General features: G+C 38.9%; 1 protein-coding gene across 1 annotated transcript in view; it reads left to right on the forward strand.

The window, feature by feature from the left end:
- Window positions 1–2,027: 2,027 nt before the first annotated feature.
- ABCB11 (ATP binding cassette subfamily B member 11) overlaps window positions 2,028–21,462 on the forward strand; it is a gene marked incomplete at its 5' end in the record, with an annotated part of 86,248 nt that continues 66,813 nt past the window's right edge. The window contains 6 exons of the mRNA XM_082657757.1: window positions 2,028–2,103; window positions 3,603–3,624; window positions 6,598–6,652; window positions 7,427–7,665; window positions 15,560–15,647; window positions 16,772–16,905. Coding sequence (XP_082513883.1) covers window positions 2,028–2,103; window positions 3,603–3,624; window positions 6,598–6,652; window positions 7,427–7,665; window positions 15,560–15,647; window positions 16,772–16,905 — 614 coding nt within the window. The remainder of the gene's footprint in view (window positions 2,104–3,602; window positions 3,625–6,597; window positions 6,653–7,426; window positions 7,666–15,559; window positions 15,648–16,771; window positions 16,906–21,462) is intronic.

Here is a 21,462-nt window from a genome sequence, read left to right on the forward strand (position 1 = left end):
TGGAGACTGGAGTTTTAAAAAATGTCTCATTTTGGGCTTCCCTGGTGGCACAGTGGTTGAGAGTCCGTCTGCCGATGCAGGGGACACGGGTTCGTGCCCTGGTCCGGGAAGATCCCACATGCCGTGGAGCGGCTAGGCCCGTGAGCTATGGCCCCTGAGCCTGCACATCTGGAGCCTGTGCTCCACAACAGGAGAGGCCGCAACAGTGAGAGGCCCGCGTACCACACACACACACACACAAGTCTCATTTTAAAATTAGGAAATGCAATATTACAACTATGGTTCATGTTGTTTTATTATTTTCTCATTTTCAAAGAGTTTCTTTCTTTGCTTTTTGAAAAAAAATTTTGGTCAAAATTTCAAAAATGTTATAACCAGCAAACATTGCAGCCTGAATGTAATATTGCTATGTTAAAGAAATTTTGTTGTTGGATAAAAGAATTCTGAATTTGTTTTTTTTTAACTGACCTCATAAACTACATAGTTAATGTTTCACACTCTGCATTTTTTTTTTTTTTGGCTGTGCTGGGTCTTCACTGCTGCGCATGGGCTCTCTCTAGTTGCGGCGAGCAGGGGCTACTCTTTGTTGTGGTGTGCAGACTTCTCATTGTGGTGGCTTCTCTTGTTGTGGAGCACTGGCTCTAGGCCCATGGACTTCAGTAGTTGCAGTGCATGAGCTCAGTAATTGTGGCACATGGGCTTAGGTGCCCCATGGCATGTGGCATCTTCCCGGACCAGGGATTGAACCTGTGTCCCCTGCATTGGCAGGTGGATTCTTAACCACTGGACCACCAGGGAGGTCCCTCTCACTCTGCTTCTTAATAATGAGTTTATTTTTTAAAATTTATTTTGTATAAATCATGTTGATAGATACCATCATCTTGACAGTACATTTGATATGACGTAATGAGAAGGGTACTTTATCTCTGTGGTCTTCCTCCCCAAAACACACAACTCCTGTCTAATCATGAGAAAAACAGCAGATAAATCCCAATTTCAGGAACATTCTGTAAAATAACTGTTCAGTACTTCTCAAAACTGTCAAGATCATCAGAAAGAAGAAATTTATAAGAAATTGTCATGGCTAAGAGAAGCTTAAGGAGATTTGACAACTTAGTGTAATGTCTTTATATCTTCACAACACTTTGCACTATTGGATATTTAATCTTTGCCAGTATTTCAATGAATGGTTTTAGTATTTGTCACTGATCAGTACCCAAATTCATTCATTGGGTTGCAACGGAATGATTTTTCTAATTTTATGGGCTTTTAAACATCTGGAATGGATATTAATTTTTACTGAATACTTTTTCTCCATCTATCAGGATGTTCCAATTTTTTTACATTACACAATCATTGCATTTCTGGGATCAATGTTGCTCACTATGTTTTTTTCATAAACTGCTAGATTATATTGAACATATTTAGCATTCTAAACTCTACTTTCAAAAATAATTATAATTCTATTTTTTTTCTTATAACATTTTTATTTGTTTTGAAGTCAAGGTTATCCTTGTGTTATAAAATGAATTAGGTAGCAGTTCTCCTGGTCCATGCTGGACTTTCCATATTCTGGGTCTAGGGGCTGCATTTACAAAGGAGCACTGAAACCTACCCACCAGTATTTGGGTGTTGTTGGTCAACTCTACTGACCCAAGAATGTCACCAGTTGGCTGTGCCCTTCTAGTTGTTTTTATTTTTACTCATTTAAAAAAATCAATCAATCAAACAAGCAAGCACAGATAAGCAGAAAGAACAAATAAATAAAAAACAACTATCCATCCAGCAACCAGAGAAAGTCATAATCAATGGTTCGGGTTCATCTTTCCTAATAATTAGACTCTTTCATGGGGTTATTAACCAATTAAAAAAATCTACTTTTGTCTGAGATTGTTAATGAAGAGAATTTCTTGAACCAAATTATTCTTTCACTTGGCTACTTTGGTTAAGGAGGAGAAAATAAATAATAATCGCAATGATTCTTTTATTTTATTTTCTAGAGTTGTTGGCTGTGGACTGCAATTACCATGTCTGACTCAGTAATTCTTCGCAGCGTGAAGAAATCTGGAGAGGATAATCATGGTTTTGAGTCAGATAGATCATGTAAGTGGCTTTTTTCTCTTACTGTCTCTTGTACAAAGAGAGGTGAGAACAAAAGTGGAACAAGCTAGTGAAGGTTTAAGGAGAAGAGAAAAATCAATGGCAATAAGTAGAACTGTTACTGGATGGTCTTCTAACATACTCTAGGTGTTTCTCCCTAGAATCCATCTAGTGGAATGGCTGAGAGTGCTAGGTAAGAATGCATAAATCCTGGGTGAGTGAAAGCATCTCACCTATAAATATCTCTTCCCTGGGTAGAGTAGGGTTGTTCTAGCACTGGCTATTATTATTACCTTTATTCGTATATTGTTATAATTGATTATAGTAGTAAATGTTTAGTGAGCGTTGCTCCCTGAGAGGAACAGTACAAAGACTCTGCTGGCCAGAGTGAGGTAATGTGTGTAGCACTAGTACATGGTGTGTAGTGAGGGCAGATGATTCTAAGCTATTATTATTATTTTTTTAAACCCTATTATTTTACATTTTATAGAAGAGGAAACAGAGAGTTGGATACATTTTTGAAAACTTGGCAAAGATTGTGTGACTAATAATTAATGGAGCCGCAATCCTAATCTGGTTCTGATTCCCAAACCTAAGAGGTTAATCTCTATCTACACTGTAATGCGTCTTTACTTTTTTTTTTTTTTTTTTTTTTTTTTTTTTTGCGGTACGCGGGCCTCTCACTGTTGTGGCCTCTCCCGTTGCGGAGCACAGGCTCCGGACGCGCAGGCTCAGCGGCCATGGCTCACGGGCCCAGCCGCTCCGCGGCTTGTGGGATCCTCCCGGACCGGGGCACGAACCTGTGTCCCCTGCATCGGCAGGCGGACTCTCAACCACTGCGCCACCAGGGAAGCCCCACGTCTTTACTCTTAATGAAATGAAATGACATGAAATTTAAATGCCAGGGGAACCAGGATGTGCTGTCCTATGACAATGGTTGGCATTAGCACCTCGGGTTCCTTTCCTTGTGGTTTCCCTACACTCAGGACCCTGAGCGCCCACTTTCACCTCCTCCCCTCCGTCTGCTCGGACCTATGCTGGGGAAAATAGTATGTGGCTAAATCCTATGGCTTCTGCTGGCATGGGGGTGTCAATGATATCTTATTGTTTAGTTGATTTGTGGTCCGCATTTTAAGTAGACAAATTCTGATGTTTATAAAGAACCAAACAAGAAATAAATATTCATTTTATTTGGTAGTTCAAAAAATCAGACTTTCTTTAGCTAATTTAGAAATGTTGGTCTTTAGTTGACATCCAGAAGGTAAAAAGATTTCATTTTCTGGAGAAAAGTCAAGAAACGTAGTCAAGGCAGCAGTCCTGAATGTGAAAAAAATGTCTTCTATAATATGGAGAGAGAGAGATGAAAAAGCAAATAATTATTTTGCATTATTCCATGAATAAAAGTAATTATAGAAATGGTTTTCCAGAGCAAAATTGTTAATGACTATGTTTCATTTTGTCATTATTATTAACTGCTTTATGTATTGTTTTTATCCTGACAGATGACAATGATAAGAAATCAAAGTAAGTGACTACTCAACAATGCATCACATCTTCAAAATAATTTCCTAATATTCCCATAAAAGGCACAAAGCAGAAGCAATATTTTTCACACATTGCACTGCCTACAAAATGGTATATATAATCCATTCTTTATCTCTTTAAAACATTACTGTAATTTGATTTCAAAAACCTTTGGGAATATTCCTTCTGGATTAGGCCCAAATCTCCCTTGTATGTCCAGGAACACCACAGAATTTCTGACCTAAATGAGCAGAGGAAAAATTGGACAAGTATGATTTCATGGGCACAGAGAAGAAAGCCCAATTCTTCCCAAAAGCAAATAGTAGAAACCTAAAATGTAATTATTAGATGTTTCTCTTTAAGAGTTTAAATTCTCTTATAAAACAAATGCCACTTCATCATACTCGGCATGAGGGCAGAATTAAAGGAGTCTAATTTAGAAAACAAGGAGGTACCAGCTAAGTTTCTGAAATAGAGGTGGTGGAAAGGGAGAGGTTGAAGGTATTTAAGACATTTTAAGTAATTCATGGCAGAGGGAGGTGGTAGTTGTGGTAACATTAGCTTTGGACTTGGAAGGAAGGGTCAGCTGGGTGCAGAATAACCATTCTTTCTCACGGGGTGGGAAAGAGATGGAAGAGGGGATGGATGCTGATGAATGAGCTGCAATGAGGATGAGCAGGAAAGCTGACTGAGTGCTTTGGTTTTTAGAGGATACGAACCTTTCTCCTGATAAGTGTGGTAACGTAGGATGAGAAGATGACAGTGAAAATTTGATAAAGCTGCTGAGGGGAATGGGAACAATCTGTAGAGGGATGAAGTACAGTGCTGTGGGTTGAGCTGAGGTTGGAGACCATACTCATTCATTCATTCATTCATTTCACAAATATTAATTGAGGACCTACTGAGCTTAGGTGCTGAGGATATAGAAAAGAACAAAGTAGGCAAAAATCTCTGTCCTTGAGGAACTCACATGCCCTTGAAGAGCTCCCTCCCTTAATGAAGGATACATAATAAACACTATAAATAAATAAAATATATAGCATGGGAGCTAGTGATAATTTATCACTCCCTTTCTAAGAAGAAACAAGTAAACAAGGAAATGGAGATTTGAAATGATGTAGGGGAGAGTTGAAACTTTAAAGACTTTGACCATGGAAGGTTCCATTGAGAAGGTGACTTTGGAGAGAAGGTATGAAGGAGGTGAGGGAGTTGGCCATGCAGATATCTGAAGAAAGAGCATTTTGGTGAGAGGAAGTAGCAAGTGCAAACACCCAGAGGTGGGAACAAATTTGGCATGGACAAAAGTCAGCAAAGAGGCCAGGTGGCTCGGGTGGTGAAAATTGGAGTGAAGTAGGAGAAAACAAGGTCAGAGAGTCAACTGGCCAGACCACAGAGGGCTGTGGATGTGTCAGCAAGGATCTGTGATTCTACTCTGAGCTGGAAGGGAAGCTTAGGGCAGCCAAGTGCTAAGCACAGCATGTGCAGCACCTTTCAGATGGTGGAGAGGTTGTCTCTAGCAGGCCCAGCAGCCTGGCTTCAGGAAGAGATGGGGGAACAGCTAGCTGAATGCAGAGGTGGGGTTTCCAAGGATGGATTTGGGGAAAAGGATTGAGGATGATGGTGAAAGTGTGGTCCAAATGGCCAGCAGTGGGACTTAGGATGCCTGAGTAAGGAAGCAACATCTTGATGGGGTTTAGTGATTGTAAGTAAATGGAGAGTTTAAAGGACTGCGGGTCTCAACTGAGATGACAAATAGGTATAGAAGGAGGAAGGAAGTGAGAAAACAAGATGCATGCTCAGTCCCAAAGAGCCGATAGAGTAGACTAGTTCCTGGTGAAAACAAGACCTGGGGTATATTCGTGAATGGATGACTCAGGTGAAGTGGAGATCCCTGGAGTTGAAAAGTTCAAGGATGGGTTGAGTACAATTTTATGAGCAATAAAATGAATAAGAAATAATAAGTAAATATGAGTTTATGGGAAGTATGCGAGTTTTTTTAAAATTTTTTGTCATATTTAATGTAGTTGTAAAATTTTTAAGTGCGAGAAGGAAGCTATAAATCAGATAACCAACCACCTCAACTTATAGGGAAATGTAGGTAGAAAGAGGCCGAGATTCAAAGCTGAGGTCCAATAGTTATTTGCTACTGTAACAGGGAGTACAGAGTACTTTTAATTTTTTCTTAGCACCTCTCAGAAAGACCTCAGTGAATCTCTACTGAACAAGAGATACAGCTATACTGAAATCTCTAGAAGAGGTAAATCTGAAAGTAATAGCCAGTTTAAAAATTTTTTTTATTTTATATTGGAGTATAGTTGATTAACAATGCTGTGCTAGTTTCACAACAAAGTGGTTCAGCTATACTTATAAATGTATCTATTCCTTTTCAAATTCTTTTCCCATTTAGGCCATTACAGAATATTGAGCAGAATTCCCTGTGCTATACAGTAGGTCATTGTTGGTAGTTTTTGTTTTAGTTTTTTAAAAATAAATTTATTTATTTATTTTTGGCTGCATTGGGTCTTCGTTGCAGTGCACGGGCTTCTCATTATGGTGGCTTCTCTTGTTGCGGAGCACAGGGTCTCAGCTCGCGGGCTTCAGTAGCTGTGGCTCGAAGGCTCTAGAGTGCAGGCTCAGTAGTTGTGGCACATGGGCTCAGTAGTTGTGGCTCACAGGCTCTAGAGCGCAGGCTCAGTAGTTGTGGTGCATGGGCTTAGTTGCTCCACGGCATGTGGGATCTTCCCGGACCAGGGCTCGAACCCATGTCTCCCACATTGGCAGGCGGATTCTTAACCACTGGGCCACCAGGGAAGCCCCCTGGTTAGTTTTTAAGATACCAGTTTTGGAAAGAATTTCACAGCTAGTGGGGGCTTTCTTTCTTACTAAAGAATGACTCATAAAATCACCATATAGGAAGAATTTCTCATTGTTTTGGAAAGGATGGTCTTTAAACCCCTGTGTTTTCCTCCTCAGGTTAGAAGATAAGAAGAAGAAAGGTGGCAGCAGTCAAATTGGCTTCTTTCAATTGGTAATAAAGCTGTGCTGATTTATGGCACAGGTTTTGCCACTGTGAGTTGTTCAAGTGGCGGAGGAAATGTTATAGTCACATTGGCAGGTTTTTTAACTACAATGATCACTTTTTCAGTCATAAACTGTCTACGTGATAACATGTTGAATAGCAATTAGAAATTTATTGCTGATTAAACACACAAATTCTATCTGGTAGGTCATAAAAGTGTTGTAGAAGATAATCTCTAAACCCCTAATTATCATTTTAGTAAGGAAAATTATCATAGTAATCACGTCATGTATACTTATTCTTATGACGTCTTTAGAAATTCCATAGTGTAGGTATTTTTCTCAAATTTGCAGAGTGGAGGCATTTCTGGGCACAAACAGGCACTCTTCATTGTCAGTATCCGTTCTGGGAGCCAATTTATACAATTGCTGAATAACCCACACAGAATATCTACATGGCAATAGCATCTGTGCCAGTGATTGTTTCCCCCTTAAGCTGGGAATGAATATCTAAGAACTAAAGTCAGCTCCTGAGATAAAGAGAATGAATTAAGAGACTAGGAAAGAGATAACATGAACTAACAATGTAAGAGTCTAATGATTTAGATAATCGACATACCGTTTATTTCAATATTAGTGAGAACTCTACCTTTCGATTAAGATGATTCCCTTAAGACTTGGTGTTGAATACTATTTATCAGAATCTAGTAACTAAAATTAAATAGTCCTCCTACCTCTCCTGCTTTTCACCCATAGATGATCTCTGAATCCTTTGTTTTTCAAGTTTCGATTTTCTTCAAAGACTGACATTTGGCTGATGTCTGTGGGAAGTTTATGTGCATTTCTCCATGGAGTAGCCTATCCAGGCGTGCTACTGATTTTTGGCACAATGACAGATGTTTCTATTGAGTATGACATGGAATTACAAGAACTCAAGATCCCTGGAAAAGCATGTGTGAATAACACGATAGTATGGACCAACAGCTCCCTCTACCAGAACGTGACAAATGGAACGCGCTGTGGGTAGGCTGCTATTTTTTACTTTTCACTTTTTTGGCTTGTATCTTAGATTGTAATTCAAAATGTGTGAAGAGAACCTGATGGACTGAGCTGGAGTGGTGTCTAACACAGAGCAAAAAGAAACATAAATTTACCCTTATTTCTATAAATTACTCTGCCCTGAAGTTCTTCCTGTCCTACCGGATTTTTAAAGCTTAATAACAACAACAGCAAAACCCAGAACTGGAAATTGCTCATTAAATACATCACCCAGATTTCACCACTTTGTAGACCACAGGCTTGAGGATGACACTACCAATACTTGATGCAGTTGGAGGATGACCCATGAATTTTACTTGAGTCCTTGTCATGTCTCATATCCAAGACTTCCTTTTTCCTCTTTCCTGTTTCCTCCTCCCTCCCTCCCTCCCTCCCTCCCTCTTTTCTTCCTTCCTTCCTTCCATCCTTCCTTTCTTCCTTTCTTTCTTTCTTTCTTTCTTTCTTTCTTTCTTTCTTTCTTTCTTTCTTTCTTTCTTTCTTTCTTTCTTTCTTTCTTTTTCTTTCTTTCTTTCTTTCTTTCTTTCTTTCTTTCTTTCTTTCTTTCTTTCTTTCTTTCTTTCTTTCTTTCTTTCTTTCTTTCTTCCTTCCTTCCTTCCTTCCTTCCTTCCTTCCTTCCTCTCCTCCCTTCTGTTCCTCAGCTGCTGTGGCCACGCCAGATGACTCACTTGATCCCCAGCCTTCTCTCTGCAATGGGAATTTCATCATTCCTGTGCTCTAGGACTTGGAATAGGGGCGGTTGGTCTCAGTTAGCAGTTGAGTTTCTGTGGAAGAGTGATGTGGTGCTATGAATAGAAGACAGCCATGCAGAATTAACCAGAGCTCACCATGCTCCTGTTCTGTCTGTGATAAGCCTGACAGGCTGCCTTGTAATCAGTGAGTCTGTAGTGTACACAGAGTTGATTCACTGTCATAGCATGGAATTTACAGCCTGCCTCATGCTGCCTCAGGGCCAGAACAAGCTCATTTGCACGTATGAAGCCACTCAGGTTCAAGAACCAAGGGCAGGGCACATCCTAGCTAGAAAGACACTTGGAATGGCACCCCCAAGTGAATTTATATTTTTCTCCTTCATTTAAAAATTTTTCTACAGACTTGATTCCGGATTATGACAAATCCTTCTAAATCACTGATGTTCTTCCATAATATTATTTGTTGTTAGCGTCTTTCATTCATTTACTAATTTAACCAAAATTTTTGGAACACCAATTATGTACCAGGAAAATGTGTAAGCATCATGGATTCAGTGGTACCTTATGAATCATGGTCCTTGTATTTGTGGAGCTTGGGTCTAGTTGGTGAGACCATAATGAAATCAACGACCATGCAAATAAGTATGTAGTTATAAACTGGTTAGCACTTGACAGGAAAGTACAGGATAACATACAATGTGCAGAATTAGACTTAACAAATAATAAGCCTACTCATAAGAAATAAATTTCCAATGTCTAAATATGTATATTTCTCTTCTAAATTTGGAAGTAACACTCAGAACAATTTGCATAAAAGAGAGACTGTCTTCAGTGACAGTATTATTATTATTATTATTATTTTGGCTGTACCACGTGGCTTGCAGGATCTTAGTTCCCCAACCAGGGATCGAACCCGAGCCCTCAGCAGTGAAAGCGCAGAGTTCTAACCACTGGACAGCCAGGGAATTCCCAATGACAGTCTTTTAAGTCTTTCATTTATGTTGGGGAACAGAATTGAACGATTTTTACAGAGTGGTATGACTACAAAATGTAAGCTAATCCGTTTTCCCCCTTTGAAAAAAATCCATTCAGACTTATGTATGATGTAAATTGACCCCAATCATTAATAACGCATGAAGATAAATTCTTCAAGGGAAAATTCCTGAAAGTATATCCTGTTATGTCTTAAAAATTGGAAATAAATGTTAGAGGGACCAAAATTTGAGACATATTTTGTCTCAAATGCTCATAAATATTTATTAGATGAACTAAAGAATGAATCTGCCTTTAACATCTGCATCACTGGCATCCATTAGAAAGGAATTCACCGTGGCTACCCATTACTTTGTTCATTTTTACTGGGTCCTATACTTGAGAGTGAGCAAATAATTCAGAGCAAATAGGGGTTTTCAGAAATTCCTTGGCTTTGGCTGAATTCACATGATACCAAACATGTAAATAGATATTTGATTGTGTAGACCACACCTTTCTTAGGCCTTTCCTTTACCAGGAACTCCATTGACGAGTTAAATATTTTAATCGTGAGCTATTGTGGTCATTGACGTGAATACTGTTTGTGCACTTCTGAATAAACGTTTAGATTTCGTGTGGTAAGATCACTGTGAAAATGGACTTGGGTGGGACAGAAGAGAGGGAGGGGACATTTTCTTACCTGTAAGTAGTAAACATGCCTCCAAAATTACCCAACTCTTTCACAACTTTCTTTCTTGGAAAAAGTATATCATTAAAAGTACAATGTCTCCACCTATTATAATTGGTGTGTTGGTCTTGAACTATACAAGGCAACTCAATGATTTTATCAACATAAGCATGCATGTATAATGTAGGAGCTGGATTTTCTCTTTCATTGTATTGGTTTCCACATATCAATTGTAATCCATTGGATGGAATTTTAGGCTGGAGCCTCCTTCCAAATGGCTCTTGGTGAATAAGGCTAAAAAGGATTACAGAACGTTAGGCCTCCTGATTAGCTTCTCAGAATTTATTTGCTCAGAATAGTCAAATAACAAGGTAACAGAATGAAAGAAGAAGAAAGAAGGAAATTCTTTCTTTCTTTCTTTCTGGCTGTGTTGGGTCTTTGTTGCTGTGCGTGGGCTTTCTCTGGTTGCAGCGAGCCAGGGGCCACTCTTCGTTGCGGTGTGTGGGTTTCTCATTGCAGTGGCTTCTCTTGTTGTGGAGCATGGGCCCTAGGCACATCGGCTTCAGTAGTTGTGGCACGTGGGCTCAGTAGTTGTGGCACACGAGCTCTAGAGCACAGGCTCAGTAGTTGTGGTTGCACGGGCTTAGTTGCTCCATGGCATGTGAGATCTTCCCACGCCAGGGCTCGAACCTGTGTCCCCTGCATTGACAGGCGGATTCTTAACCACTGCACCACCAGGGAAGCCCCATACTTTTCTTTTTTTTATCCAGTTAAAGTGTAGACGCTCAAATGGAGGCTACAATGTCTTGTAACTTAATTGTGGAAGTGACATACTATCATTTCTGCCATTTTCTGTTGGTCACACAGACCAGCCCTGGTATAATTTTGGTGAGGATTACACAAGAGTGTGAATACCAGGAGACAAAAACAATCAAGGGCTCCTTGGAGGCTCACTACCACAGCCATTGGGAAGTTTGTGTCCTTACCTGCCCCACATATGGATGCATCGATGCAAAAATCCAAGTCTGTACTTTCTCTTGGATTTCAGTCTATTTTCTTAGCAATGTACATTTAGCTTATGCACTCAAGTACTATTTTGAAGTTAGACACTGTAAGACATTGTACTTTGAAAAACAGCTTTATTGAGATACAATACACATACCATAAAATTCACCCACTTAAAGTATAAAACTCAATAGTTTTTAGTATATCCATAGAGCTGTGCATTCATCACCACAATCAATTTTAGAACATTTTTATTAGCACACAACCCCCCTACCCCATATCCCTTAAATTTCACTCCCCAATTGCCCATCCCCCCTCAGCCCTAGACAACCACTAATCTACTTTCTGTCTCTGTAGATTTGCCTATTTTGGACATTTCATGAAAATGGAATCATATAATATGTGGTCCTTTGTGACTAGCTTCTTTGACTTTACCTAATGTTTCCAAGGTTCATCCACGTTGTAGCATGAATCATACTTCATTTCTTTTTATTGATGAATAATATTTCATTGTATGGATATAATACATTTATAGTGTGGATATAATGAGTGGATTTATCCATTCATCAGTTGATGGACATTTGAGTTGCTTCCTCTTTTTGGTTATTACAAATGATGCTGCTATGGACATTTATGTACAAGGTTTCCTGTGGACATATGTTTTCAATTCTTTTGAGTATATACCTAGGAGTGGAATTTCTGGGTCATGTGATAAATAAATGTTTAACCATTTGCAGAACTTCCAGACTGTTTTCAAAGTGGCTGTACCATTTTACATTCCCACTAACATGTGTGAGGCTTCCAATTTCTTCACATTCTTACCAACACTTAATAGTATCTATATTTTAAAAAATTAATTAATTTATTTATTTTTGATTGCATTGGGTCTTCGTTACTGCGTGCGGGCTTTCTCTAGTTGTGTTGAGCGGGGGGCTACTCTTCGTTGCGGTGCCCAGGTTTCTCATTGCGGTGGCTTCTCTTGTTGCGGACCATGGGCTCTAGGCGCAGTGGGCTTCAGTAGCTGTGGCACGCAGGCTCTAGAGTGCAGGCTCAGTAGTTGTGGCGCATGGGCTTAGTTGCTCTGCGGCATGTGAGATCTTCCCGGACCAGGGCTCAAACCCGTGTACCCTGCATTGGCAGGCGGATTCTTAACCACTGTTCCACCAGGGAAGCCCCAGTATCTATATTTTGACTGTAGCTCCAGTAGGCTGAATAATGGCCCCCCAAAATATGTAGGATATCCCTGGAATCTGCAAATGTTACCTTTTATGGAAAAAAGAGTCTATGCAGGTGTGATTAACTTAAAGATCTTGGGTTGGGGGAGATTACACTGGATTACCCAGGTGGGCCCTAAATGCAATCACTAGTATTTTTTAAAGGGACAGTTACTAAAAAGAGGCGGAGGGAGATTTGACTATAGAGAGAAAAAAAGAGGCAAGGTGACTATCAAGGAGGAGTTTGAAGTGATGTCCCAAGCTCAGGAATGCCAGTAGCTACCAGAAGCTGGAAGAGGGAAGAAACAAATTCTTCCCTAGAGCCTTTGGAGAAAGTACAACCCCGTCAGCACCTGAATTTCAACCCAGTGAAGCTGATTTCAGACCTCTGGCCTCCAGAAATGTGAGAAAGATGGAAGTATGTGTATATATCAAAGGGCAACAAGAGGAATCTTTGAATGATGAGAATATTCTGCTCTTCATTGTATCGGTGTCAACATCCTGGTTGTGATATTGTCCTATAGTTTTGCAAGATGTTACCATTGGGGGAAAATTAGATAAAGGGCATATATAATGTCTCTGTAATATTTCTCACAATTGCATTAGCCATTCTGGCAATATGCTACCCTAGTGTGTGGGTATTCTATAAAGCAACTTTACCCAGTGATAAACCATTTGTCCATAGGTCAATGTCCCATGCATTAATGAACATGGACCTTTCAACATTTTGGAAGTAGGATATGGACACATTTCTGCCAGTTTGGGTTGACACTGATATGCACTCTAAGGTTTCAATGCTACTGGGTCTACAGGGCATCAGAACCATTGAAAGGAGCGCTCCTGGTGAGGCAATGCACCTTGTCATAAAGACCTCATATCGTTGTTAAATATCTTTTACCTTTTCCTTCTAATTGTCATTTCTCTCCCCTCTTCTCTCTTCAACAAATGCGTCAGGGGAATCTTAATTTATCCAAGTAGGCATGTATCAATTTTGTTTTGTTTTTCTTTTTGTTGAAAAGAAAGACAGTCTGTGGTCCAAATAACCTGTAAACTTTACAGAATCCTTATTAGGATTTTATAACCACAAGAGCTTTCCACCATGCAGATGATGAAGTCTGATGTGCAGTCAAAGGAACCAAGTTGACGTCCCCTTTTCCTTCCTATCAGTTTTTCTGATAAGTTTGCTCTGTTGTCCCAGAAATATTCCCAAGTAGTCTTTAAAACTCTAATGACTCTAATGACTTCTTCCCAGAATCAAATAGAAGTGAGTTAACCATTCATCTCTGGGGTACCTCAGGAGTGAAAACAATCACAAACTACACATGTCCTATCCACACCCCCCGACAGTGATGTAATGTTCCTGAACTTTGCTCCAGTAAATCCCACAGCTGGGTCAGTGCTCAGAGCTCTTAGTCGAGTACATTCATTCATGACTGGCAGCTGCGTTTTTCACGACAGGCACTCTCACCTCTGCTTACGGTGTCTGTAAAATAAATGCACCACAAGGAATCTAAGGAAAACTTTTTGACAAATGCTCATAGTTTTCTGTTTTTGGACACCCAAATTTTATTTCACAAACAGAAACCAAGAGTATGCACTCAGTTATTTTTTAAAAAATTTTTAATTGGAGTATAGTTGCTTTACAATGTTGTGTTAGTTTCTACTGTACAGCAAAGTGAATCAGCTATACGTATACGTATATCCCCTCTTTTTAGGATTTCCTTCCCATTTAGGTCACCGCAAAGCACTGAGTGGAGTTCCCCATGCTATACAGTAGGTTCTCATCAGTTATCTATTTTATACATAGTATCAATAGCATATATATTATGCACTCATTTATACATTAGAAGTCTTTACTCATAAATACTGCATTATACAGTCTATACAAAGATACTTAGCTTTTGTAAGGGCCTCTGATCATGGATACTTGTATACAAGTTTATGACTTTCTAGATCTTTTTCATTCTGGGGGTTCCCTTAAATCATCATGAAAGACTGGGAATGTGGTGAACACAGACATATTAGCTGGTTTGGAGATTGTCAGAGGGGTTGACCAAGGCAGTTGTTTCCCTTCCTCATTAGTATTTTGCAAGTGAAAGAAAAGTCAAGAAACATTCACTGAGTACCTACTTAATGTGTAAGGTATTGTACCAGGCTTCGGGAGTGAGAGCAAGCAGCTTACCTAGTCTTTGCTGTCAAGTAGCTTGCAATTTACTAGCAAGAGAAACATGAATATACTCGATATAAATATATTCAATAAAAATATTGAATAATAGTGCAAGATGGCAATAAAATCTGCCATGGAATAATAGTTCGTTCTGAATTAAATAAATTATACTTAAATACTTGGTCTGAGTTCAGTAGAGGGAGAGAACAATTCAAGCTTGGGTCACAAAAGGAAGATCTGATAGAAAGCTGGTAGACTGAGAGCATCTAGGCTAAAGATGCTACTTTCTGATTCTCTAAAGAAATGGACATCATCTAGCTTATCCCTGAGGATCGGGTATATCAACAACCAATATGTTAATTTTTTAATGATAAAATTTCTTATTTCCTGAAAGTGATTTCAGAATCATTTTTTCTCCCCTCTCTGCCCCTGCCAGTTCCAAACCCTGTGTCACAGTGTGATACTTGTAATGGGAAAATACTGTGTAGTTTTCTTGCTTTCCCACAAGTTCTTTGACAATTTAGAAATTGTCCTGGGGAGCGAGGATTCCTGGGCTCTGGTCAGCATGAAGACTGGGTTAATAAAGTGTTTTTCTCTCTCTATGGGAAGATGACACACACATTTCTCCTAGTGTTACTCTGAGAGAGGAAGGAGTTGAAAAGCTGGCTTAAGATTGCTGGACAGGTAACAGTAAGCCTCCTGATTTACAGCACACATCTCTCTACCTGTGCCTCTCCAGACACTTGTCTGGCTTTTTAGAACATTTCTCTAGCTGTGATTGCACTACCACTAATGATGAGCATGAGTGAAAGGGGCCTCAGTGGACAGAGCTCTGGGCTGCCATCTAGGGTCCCCTGTCTTCCAACAAATACCCATGAATTATTTCACAACCCTCGCATCTCTGCCTGTAAAAATGAAGGAGGTAGGCATCTTTGCTATGGTGGATACCATGAGGTCTGTTTGGGGATTTGGATTGATTGCAATTCTACACAGGTAAAACGCCTTACCCATATTTAATAGAAACATACAATATGTATATTTTAAATTCCTCTGTACTCACAAATGCAATCTTTGTTAGCTAGATCCTACCTGTGAGTCTTACCATTTTTTCCCTCTTTTGAAGGTTTCTGGACATTGAAAGTGAAATGGTCAAGTTTGCCAGTTACTATGCTGGCATCGCTGTCGCGGTACTTGTCACAGGATATATTCAAGTTAGTGACGCCTCCATTTTATTTATAGATCAGCAGCTGGGTTCAAAGACGTGACAATGAAATGCAAAGTGTGTTCTTTAAAGCTATTCAGAAGCCCCAAGGACTACAGCTTTATTTCAGGCAGACAATAGACGGTGGGGAAGGAGTCTTCCTCTCAGTTGGGGAGGAACGCTTGTCCAGAGAAATGGAGAATAGACTTTTAGCTCCAGTGTCTTGTTCTCCCCTGCCCTTCCTGCTTCATCCTCTCGTCTAAACTCAGAAATAGACAGCTGTGGGTGTGTTCGTACAGGGAGAGCAAGTACGAACCTTCTTCGTACCTGGAAAAAGCTGGGAGTAGGGAGTTGGAGGAAAGCAAGCTTGACTTTCTTTTTCTCTGTTTTTGCTAAAGTCACACCAAACTGCAGTCCAACCCAAGTTCTGTAAACTGAATCCATATCCTAGATTTCAGTTATGGGAGGGCTTGGAGTTAACTCTTATTAAGGAAGAAAAGTATTTCATCTTTTTCCTACTAACGTAGGAAAAATAATAAATCCCCCCTACTCTCCATTCACTTAAGAATTCCAGGAAGTTAGTGTTAGTTGTAAAGAGAAATGAGTCAGTTTTCACCATTCTGGCACTGGAGTTTTAATGACAGTCTTATTTTGCTTGCATGGGGGAAACTGTCAGCAAGATTCCCTGCTTATGTCATAATGTTTGTCTTACTTTCTCTGAAAATCATTGTCCAACAGCTGGAAAACAATGTATGAATGCTTATTGGAAGGCTTCTCAGGGGAAAAATTCATCAGAAGTGGCATGCAAAAGTAGTGATTTAAGAGCAATAATTTATTTTTGGTGTGATAAGCCTTCTTTTACACATGAGGGAAGTGAAGCTTAATATGGTTAACCCTGCAAGTGGCCGAGCTGGATTCAAACCCAAGCCTCTGGTTTCCCTGTTTACAGTGGATCGGCTCAGCCCCACTTTCAGCAGATGTCAGAGCTCACACCTTAATTCCCAACAAGAGGCATATTGTGAATTAGTTTTGTCCTTTTCTCAACTGTCATAGTGAAAATATTTTCTTCTGAAAAGAGAAGGAATTAATGACTATTTTTATGACAATGCTAAACATTTCTTGCTCCATTTACAGATATGCTTTTGGGTAATTGCTGCAGCTCGCCAGATACAGAAAATGAGAAAACTGTACTTTAGGAGAATAATGAGAATGGAAATAGGATGGTTCGACTGCAATTCAGTGGGAGAGCTGAATACAAGATTTTCTGAGTAAGTGGCTGGTAGGACATTTTAATGAATGTGTGATTTTTCGCTAATGAAACACTTGTTTCCAAATTAAATAACAATTGGAAACACATTTTCAGTTCTTTTGATGCATTTTGTCTCTTAAGTTGCGCTTTTATAGGGAGCATGGCTTTTTTCATAGGTTTCATGGCTTCAACGAAATGACTTTTTTTTTTAACATCTTTATTGGAGTATAATCGCTTTACAATGGTGTGTTAGTTTCTGCTTTATAACAAAGTGAATCAGCTATACATATACATATATCCCCATATCTCCTCCCTTTTGCGTCTCCCTCCCACCCTCCCTATCCCACCCCTCTAGGTGGTCACAAAGCACTGAGCTGATCTCCCTGTGCTATGCGGCTGCTTCCCACTAGCTATCTATTTTACGTTTGGTAGTGTATATATGTCCATGCAACTCTCTCACTTTGTCCCAGCTTATACTTCCCCCTCACTGTATTCTCAAGTCCATTCTCTAGTGGGTCTGAGTCTTTATTTCATTCCTCACCCTAGGTTCTTCATGACGATTATTTTTTTGTTGTTTTTTAGATTCCATATATATGTGTTAGCATACAGTATTTGTTTTTCTCTTTCTGACATACTTCACTCTGTATGACAGACTCTAGGTCCATCCACCTCAGTATGAAAAACTCAATTTCGTTTCTTTTTATGGCTAAGTAGTATTCCATTGTACGTATGTGCCACATCTTCTTTATCCATTCATCTGTCGATGGACACTTAGGTTGCTTCCATGTCCTGGCTATTGTAAATAGAGCTGCAATGAACATTTTGGTACATGATACTTTTTGAATTATGGTTTTCTCAGGGTATATGCCCAGTAGTGGGATGGCTGGGTCGTATGGTAGTTGTATTTTTAGTTGTACAGGACCCTCCATACTGTTCTCCATAGTGGCTCTATCAATTTACATTCCCACCAACAGTGCAAGAGGGTTCCCTTTTCTCCACACCCTCTCTAGCATTTATTGTTTGTAGATATTTTCATGATATGGCCTTTCTGACTGGTGTGAGATGATATCTCATTGTAGTTTTGATTTGAATTTCTCTAATGATTAATGATGTTGAGCATTCTTTCATGTGTTTGTTGGCCATCTGTATATCTTCTTTGGAGAAATGTCTATTTAGATCTTCTGACCATTTTTGGATTGTGTTGTTTGTTTTTTGATATTGAGCTGCATGAGCTGCTTGTAAATTTTGGAGATGAATCTTTTGTCAGTTGCTTCATTTGCAAATATTTTCTGCCATTCTGAGGGTGGTCTTTTCGTCTGGTTTATGGTTTTCTTTGCTCTGCAAAAGCTTTTAAGTTTCATTAGATCCCATTTGCTTATTTTTGTTTTTATTTCCATTACTCTAGGAGGTGGGTCAAAAAGGATCTTGCTGTGATTTATGTCATAGAGTGTTCTGCCTATGTTTTCCTCTAAGAATTTGATAGTGTCTGGCCTTACACTTAGGTCTTTAATCCATTTTGAGTTTATTTTTGTGTATGGTGTTAGGGAGTGCTAAATTTCATTCTTTTACATGTAGCTGTCCAGTTTTCCCAGCACCACTTATTGAAGAGGCTGTCTTTTCTCCACTGTATATTCTTGCCTCCTTTATCAAAGATAAGCTGACCATATGTGCGTGGGTTTATCTCTGGGCTTTCTATCCTGTTGCATTGATCTATATTTCTGTTTTTGTGCCAGTACCATACTGTCTTGATTACTGTAGCTTTGTAGTATAGTCTGAAGTCAGGGAGCCTGATTCCTCCAACTCTGTTTTTCTTTCTCAAGATTGCTTTGGCTATTCGGGGTCTTTTGTGTTTCCATACAAATTGTGAAATTTTTTATTCTAGTTCTGTGAAAAATACCAGTGGTAGCTTGATAGGTATTGCATTGAATCTGTAGATTGCTTTGGGTAGTATAGTCATTTTCACAATATTGATTCTTCCAATCCAAGAACATGGTATATCTCTCCATCTATTTGTATCATCTTTAATTTCTTTCATCAGTGTCTTATCATTTTCTGCATACAGGTCTTTTGTCTCCTTAGGTAGGTTTATTCCTAGATATTTTATTCTCTTTGTTGCAATGGTAAAAGGGAGTGTTTTCTTAATTTCACTTTCAGATTTTTCATCATTAGTGTATAGGAATGCAAGAGATTTCTGTGCATTAATTTTGTATCCTGCTACTTTACCAAATTCATTGATTAGCTCTAGTAGTTTTCTGGTAGCATCTTTAGGATTCTCTATGTATAGTATCACGTCATCTGCAAACAGTGACAGCTTTACTTCTTCTTTTCCGATTTGGATTCCTTTTATTTTTTTTTTTTCTCTGATTGCTGTGGCTAAAACTTCCAAAACTATGTTGAATAGTAGTGGTGAGAATGGGCAACCTTGTCTTGTTCCTGATCTTAGTGGAAATGGTTTCAGGTTTTCACCACTGAGGATGATGTTGGCTGTGGGTTTGTCATGTATGGCCTTTATTATATTGAGGTAAGAAGTTCCCTCTATACTTACTTTCTGGAGAGTTTTTATCATAAATGGCTGTTGAATTTTGTCGAAAGCTTTCTCTGCATCTGTTGAGATGATCCTATGGTTTTTCTCCTTCAGCTTGTTAGTATGGTGTATCACATTGATTGATTTGCATACATTGAAGAATCCTTGCATTCCTGGGATAAACCCCACTTGATCATGGTGTATGATCCTTTTAATGTGCTGTTGGATTCTGTTTGCTAGTATTTTGTTGAGGATTTTTGCATCTATGTTCATCAGTGATATTGGCCTGTTTTTTTCTTTTTTTGTGGCATCTTTGTCTGGTTTTGGTATCAGGGTGATGGTGGCCTCGTAGAATGAGTTTGGGAGTGTTCCTCCCTCTGCTATATTTTGGAAGAGTTTGGGAAGGATAGGTGTTAGCTCTTCTCTAAATGTTTGATAGAATTCCCCTGTGAAGCCACCTGGTCCTGGGCTTTTGTTTGTTGGAAGATTTTTAATAACAGTTTCAATTACAGTGCTTGTCATTGGTCTGTTCATATTTTCTATTTCTTCCTGGTTCAGTCTCAGAAGGTTGTACATTTCTAAGAATTTGTCCATTTCTTCCAGGTTGTCCATTTTATTGGCATAGAGTTGCTTGTAGTAATCTGTCATGATCCTTTGTATTTCTGCAGTGTCAGTTGTTACTTCTCCTTTTTCATTTCTAATTCTATTCATTTGAGTCTTCTCCCTTTTTTTCTTGATGAGTCTGGCTAATGGTTTATCAATTTTGTTTATCTTCTCAAAGAACCAGCTTTTAGTTTTATTGATCTTTGCTATTGTTTCCTTCATTTCTTTTTCATTTATTTCTGATCTGATCTTCATGATCTCTTTCCTTCTGCTAACTTTAGGGTTTTTTTGTTGTTCTTTCTCTAATTGCTTTAGGTGTAAGTTTAGGTTGTTTATTTGAGATGTTTCTTGTTTCCTAAGATAGGACTGTATTGCTATAAACTTCCCTTATAGAACTGCTTTTGCTGCATCCCATAGGTTGTGGGTCGTCGTGTTTTCATTGTCATTTGTTTCTAGGTATTTTTTGATTTCCTCTTTGATTTCTTCAGTGATCTGTTGGTTATTAAGTAGTGTATTGTTTAGCCTCCATTTGTATTTTTTACAGATCTTTTCCTGTAATTGATATCTAGTCTCATAGCGTTATGGTCAGAAAATTAACTTGATACGATTTCAATTTTCTTAAATTTACCAAGGCTTGATTTGTGACCCAAGATACGATCTATCCTAGAGAATGTTCCATGAGCACTTGAGCAGAATGTGTATTCTGTTGGTTTTGGATGTAATATCCTATAAATATCAATTAAGTCGATGTTGTTTAATGTATCATTTAAAGCTTGTGTTTCCTTATTTATTTCCATTTTGGATGATCTGTCCATTGATGAAAGTGGGGTGTTAAAGTCCCCTACTATGATTGTGTTACTGTGGATTTCCCCTTTTATGGCTGTTAGTATTTGTCTTATATATTGAGGTGCTCCTATGTTGGGTGCATAAATATTTACAGTTGTTATAACTTCTTGGATTCATCCCTTGATCATTATGTAGTGTCCTTCTTTGTCTCTTGTAATAGTCTTTATTTAAAGTCTATTTTGTTTTGCTATGAGAATTGCTACTCCAGCTTTCTTTTGATTTCCATTTGCATGGAATATCTTTCTCCATCCCCTCACTTTCATTCTGTATGTGTCCCTAGGTCTGAACTGGGTCTCTTGTAGACAGCATATATATGGGTCTTGTTTTTGTATCCATTCAGCCAATCTATGTCTTTTGGTTGGAGCATTTAATCCATTGACATTTAAGGTAATTATCGATATGTATGTTCCTATTCCCATTTTCTTAATTGTTTTGGGTTTGTTATTGTAGGTCTTTTCCTTGTCTTGTGTTTCCTGTCTAGAGAAATTCCTTTAGCATTTGTTGTAAAGCTGGTTTGGTGGTGCTGAGTTCTCTTAGCTTTTGCTTGTCTGTAAAGGTTTTAATTTCTCCATCAAATCTGAATGAGATCCTTGTTGGGTAGAG

This window comes from Grampus griseus, assembly GCF_964374135.1.
Source record: "Grampus griseus genome assembly, chromosome: 7".
Classification (NCBI taxonomy): Eukaryota; Metazoa; Chordata; class Mammalia; order Artiodactyla; family Delphinidae; genus Grampus; species Grampus griseus.